General features: G+C 35.9%; 1 protein-coding gene across 2 annotated transcripts; it reads left to right on the top strand.

The window, feature by feature from the left end:
* LOC127087280 (probable transcription factor PosF21) lies at positions 1-4,962 on the top strand. 2 transcript variants are annotated; one of them, XM_051028155.1, is made up of 6 exons: positions 1-265; positions 482-1,230; positions 3,227-3,359; positions 3,484-3,568; positions 3,986-4,462; positions 4,661-4,962. In XM_051028155.1, exons 2-5 carry the CDS (start codon positions 554-556, stop codon positions 4,453-4,455), a joined length of 1,365 nt encoding a protein of 454 aa, XP_050884112.1. In that variant the 5' UTR covers positions 1-265; positions 482-553; the 3' UTR covers positions 4,456-4,462; positions 4,661-4,962. The 2 variants fall into 2 exon arrangements, with proteins under 2 accessions (XP_050884112.1, XP_050884111.1); XM_051028154.1 differs by lacking the exon at positions 4,661-4,962 and having other exon boundaries at positions 3,986-4,659.
* The last annotated feature ends 293 nt before the right edge of the window (positions 4,963-5,255 follow it).

Below are 5,255 nucleotides of genomic sequence, written 5' to 3'. Positions count from 1 at the left end.
TTGCCAAACTTAAAACTAATTTTTTTGGACAGTAGGAGTAGTAATTGTAGATATACATGTTTTAAAACATGTACCGTAGAATAAAATACATGTGTCTGTGTTTGTCTGGGTTGATTCATTGACGAGAATGATGTCTTGAGTTATAAGCTTCGCTTTTCATTTTCTCTCTCTTATTTCATTCAGATCTCCACTTTCTCTCCCATTTCCAATTTCATTTCTAGGGTTTTCATTCTCTCCTCCGATTTTCGCTGATCTACGCGCAAAGGTAAATGTTTTCTCACTCCTTCCGACTTCAACTTTACGCTCTTCTTTCTAACTCATCACCATTTCAAATTTCAACAATGAAATTGAATTTTTTTCTTATCTTTTCAATTTTTTCCTTCTATTTTTATTTGTTTTGCAATGAGCTGGATTGGAATATGAAATATAGTTCTTTGGAATTGATTTAGTTTTTTTTTTTGATGTATTGATTTGTCACTAGGGTTTTGAAGTGATTGAACTGGATTAGGTTTGAGATTGCGTAAGGTTGTTTTTTAGGGTTAAGGAATCTGGAATGGATAAGGACAAATCTTTGGGTCTTGGCGGTGGTTTACCACCTCCATCAGGACGTTTTTCAGGTTACTCGTCTACTGGAAGTGGTTTCAATGTGAAATCTGAACCCTCGTCGTCGTCGTTTCCGCCGCTTCCTCCTGCAACTAGTTCAGATTCTAGTGGTTTTAGTCATGATATTAGCAGAATGTCTGTTAATCCCCCGAGGAATAGAGGTCATAGGCGTGCTCATTCTGAGATTCTCACGTTGCCGGATGATATTAGCTTTGATAGTGACCTTGGTGTAGTTGGTGGTGCTGATGGACCCTCTTTCTCTGATGATACTGAGGAGGACTTGCTGTCCATGTACCTTGATATGGATAAATTCAATTCGTCGTCTGCAACATCGACATTTCAAATGGGTGAGCAGTTTAATGCTGGAGGGGGATCTGGTTTGGGACCGGTTTCGGCAGGGCAGGCTTCGGGAGCAGGTACTTCTTCCGGGGAAAATGCTGCCCTCGGTACTAATGAAAGGCCCAGAATTAGACACCAGCACAGCCAATCCATGGATGGGTCAACAACCATCAAACCTGAGATGTTAGTCTCGGGTTCAGAAGACTTGTCTGCAGCTGATTCCAAAAAAGCAATGTCAGCGGCAAAGCTTGCAGAACTTGCCTTGATCGACCCCAAGCGTGCAAAAAGGTATTATTTATGGACAAGTCATTTTTTACCGCAATGTTTCTGAATCATTTTATGTAATTCTACATAGTATAACACAATACTTCCTTCCGCATGTTATATTATGGTGAATGGTTTATTGGTGCTTGATTTAGCATTTGTAAATTAGGTGTTATATAAACATGTTTAGCAAATTAATTCACTTGTCCCCCAATATTCACTGCATGGATGTTAAAGCATTTTTGGCTAATTCTGCAGCTTTGAGGCAGAATAGGATTTTAGAAAAATTTATGTTAGAAAAAATCTCATAGATGAAACTCTAGATTGATTCTAGAAGAACTATGTATAATATTATAATATAGAAGTGCATTCCTGAAGAAATTCAGAGACACAATAGAAGGCATGACAAAACATGAATCACAAGAAAGAACACTATACTGTATGTGTATGTTTTTAACTAAATATTGTACGTTTTTTTTTTACTTTGTGATTGATATTTATGTGCATACACGATTATTGTTGTTAAAATCGCAATTTAAATCTCAAGATCCTGTGATTCCTGACTTTACACAAGCCTGTCGATCCAGATCTTAAGCAGAATCCTACTTTGCTGTGATCACAATGTGATTGTGAAAATTATCACAAAACTGGTGAGTCGCGTCCCTATGCTGTTTTCAGAAAAAAACCATTTGCAGGCCGAACTCGGGTATTGCAACCATCTTTTCCCAAACATCCCACTGTGTCTGGTTGTCATTTGGGATCATGTCCATGCCTTCTCTGGAAGAGGAAGAAGAAAGACGAGAAGAACGATGGCAGCGTTGCTCCTGTTGGTAGGCTGTCGGGGACAAAAGAAATTTAGGGTTTCGTTTCTGTTGAGAAAAGGCAGAAGGGTATTCGGCTACTTTAGGCCCAACTCATTAGTATTATTCTTTTACTGTTGTGTTCTGTACTACATTAACATAGGCTTGGGCTGTTTTTTCATGAAGGCCCCCAACAATAAATTAAGTAAAATGACGACTACTTAATTTAAAATATTCCATAACTATAAAATACCTTTTTCCTTAAATCAGCTATATTTAAATGGAAAAGGCTTAATTTATTTTATGTAATATGCACAATTTTTTATTTTATTTTGGTTGCAATCTTAAGATTTTGGTTGTGATCTTACCTTCTGTGATCTTGCGATCTTACCTTCTGTGATCATGCGATCTTACCTTCTGCGTTCCCCTCCGATCCTAGGTAATTATTTAAGTAGAATCTTACGATTCTAGTTGCGATTCGAAATGCTGTGATCTTGCTGCTATCCCTTCCCAATCTTATTCAAGATCTTGATTTTGACAACATTAACATGACATTAAGTGTCCCGTCAAGTTTAATAGTTACTTATGACTTATATCTTTGAGAAAGACTAGAGACAGTAATGGCAGGGATAATTAAATACTCCCTCCGTACCTTTTTAAGTGTCATTTTTTTGACTTTTTACACATACCAAGAAACTAATCGTTATTGTTATTTTTCAAACAATAATTCTTCTTTTACCTATAATACCCTTAATTATTTATTATATTAATTTTACATTTTCTCTCTGTAATATAATACCTAGGTGTAATTTTGATAAAAATGCAATTAATAGTATCTTAAACTTTGCAATTGACAATTAAAAAGAAACAATTTTTTTTCAAGAAAGTGACACTTAAAAAGGAACGGAGGGAGTATTTAGACTCAATGTATTGAAATGAATAGTGATAGATAGGGGTGCTTAAAAAATTGTAAGCTTACTAAGAAAAATTTGTAGTTGCTGCAGTATGACTAGTGAGCAAAGTCTATACATCTTTTTGTTGCGAATTCTAGCGAATCAATATTTAGTATTATCCCCTAAGACTATTTTGTTTTTTCTCCTGCACTTGAAAAGTGGAGGGCATACGAACTATATTCTGTTGTTTCTTTCTATCTCTTTTATGGTTTTGGGAAGATAAAGTTTCTGACGCTCTCACACATTGCTTACAATTGCCTGCAACAGGATATGGGCAAATAGGCAGTCTGCTGCGAGGTCCAAAGAGAGGAAGATGCGATACATTGCTGAGCTTGAAAGAAAAGTGCAGACACTGCAAACAGAAGCAACATCGTTGTCTGCACAATTAACTCTCTTGCAGGTATTGACGATTGTGCTTCTTATTAAGATGTTGACTGCTTTGCTATTATGAATTACTATATCACCTTCTGATTAAAAGGTAGTAGGATGACTATATTTAATGTTTTTTGGTTTATTATGAGCAGAGAGATACAAACGGACTGAATTCTGAGAACAGTGAGCTGAAGCTGCGGTTGCAAACCATGGAACAACAAGTTCACTTGCAGGATGGTAAGCCCGTGGCATTTTAGATGTTTCTGAACCTAATGCTCTGCTGTTTTAGTTGCTTCTCTTTCTAACTCTAACTCTATCTTTGAAAAATATTTATCGGATGATTATTTTATGCAATATGATACGTTTAATAAATAGCCTTTTAAAGTACAGTATGATATAAGATAGTAGTCAGATATTCCCGAGATTGATATATTTATGTTGGGTGAAGGCGCATATTTAGTGTGACTCTCGCTGCAAAATTTTATTATTGGGTTGGTTTTCTGGTTGAATAAAAGCTGAAATATGCGGTTTTACCTGAAATTTCAGTTTAATGTGTAAGTATGTATGCGAGTGTATGAAGGTGGATAAGTTCATATTGATCTTGGTACTATTAATATTAAGAAAGGTAATTCACCTTTACTTTTATCCTTGTAGCTTTAAATGATGCGTTAAAAGAGGAAATTCAGCATTTGAAAGTACTGACTGGGCAAGCTATACCACCAAATGGAGGACCTATGATGAACTTTGCTTCATTTGGAGGGGGGCAGCAGTTCTATCCAAATAATAATAATAATAATAATAATAATAATAATAATAATAATAATAATAGTAATAATAATAATCATGCCATGCACACTCTTTTAGCTGCACAACAGTTTCAACAGCTCCAAATTCATCCTCAGAAGCAGCAGCATCAATTTCAGCATCCATTTCAGCAACATCAACAACATATACAGCAGCAGCAGCAGCAGCAAATGCAGCAGCAAATGCAGCAGCAAATGCAGCAGGAACAACAGCAACAGCAACAGCAATCAGGCGACTTGAAAATGAGAGCAACTACATCCCCATCCCCCAAAGATACTGCTTCATCAGATGAAAATCCTTCGGCTTCCAAGGATTGTTGAGAAACTGGTTATTGTCTTGAAACTATTTAGATTTCCCTTTGTCTCTTCCCTAGAGTTTGTAGATTGCAGCCTTGTTATATTTTTTATTCATAAACAGTACAAATGTTTGTAGTTACAGATTTAGAATTTTGCGCCGCTGTTTTGTTTTGTATAATACTAAAATTTGTGGCACCTCAGTTAATTGGGTATGGATATATTGATGTAGGGATGATTTTTTCAAATCTTCATTAGAGGCTTGTTTGTTTTGTTGATTGAGATGGCACGGATCTCCTTCCCATGGTATAGCATTGCACGATCGCACAATCATCAACCGAAGGGGTAATTGCTTTCATTTGGAGTCCTTGCATATTAGACAAATTTTATATGACATTTCAAATATATCTTAAGTACTTATCAGAATATAAGTTGTTTCCATGAGAATCCAAATATATGGATTAGAAGTTGTGATTTTATGGTTTTGCATAGATGAAAACTTTATTGGAACTGAATGCTCAAATTTTCAGTTAACTTGTGATTGAATGAATTCAGTTACAAGTACAATATAGGCCAATCTGTTTATAAGTTGTTTATACATTGTGTGAGTGTCTGTGCAGGGTGAGGAAACATAACACTAAGGCAAAATATAGATTGGCATGTACAAAAGGGCAATATAGATATATAACATTTGCTAGGAAGAGAATCCAAACTGTAGGAGAGCATCTTTGAGTTTCTCAAACCAAGCCCTAGGAGCCAGGTTGAGGCTATAAAGACCCTTGTGAGTTTTGCAAACTAGGAACTTGTTGGAGATGTTAAAGCCAAGA

The sequence above is a fragment of the Lathyrus oleraceus genome, chromosome 5 (assembly GCF_024323335.1).
Source record: "Lathyrus oleraceus cultivar Zhongwan6 chromosome 5, CAAS_Psat_ZW6_1.0, whole genome shotgun sequence".
Lineage (NCBI taxonomy): Eukaryota > Viridiplantae > Streptophyta > Magnoliopsida > Fabales > Fabaceae > Lathyrus > Lathyrus oleraceus.
The sequence above is the reverse complement of the archived record's forward strand: the minus strand, read 5'-3'. Positions and strand labels throughout refer to the sequence as shown.

Coding starts and splice junctions, on each gene's coding strand:
- LOC127087280 (XM_051028155.1), top strand. CDS start 554: ATGGATAAGGACAAATCTTTGGGTCTTGGCGGTGGTTTACCACCTCCA. Junction 1,231..3,226: donor GACCCCAAGCGTGCAAAAAG/GTATTATTTATG, acceptor TGCCTGCAACAG/GATATGGGCAAATAGGCAGT. Junction 3,569..3,985: donor ACAAGTTCACTTGCAGGATG/GTAAGCCCGTGG, acceptor TTATCCTTGTAG/CTTTAAATGATGCGTTAAAA.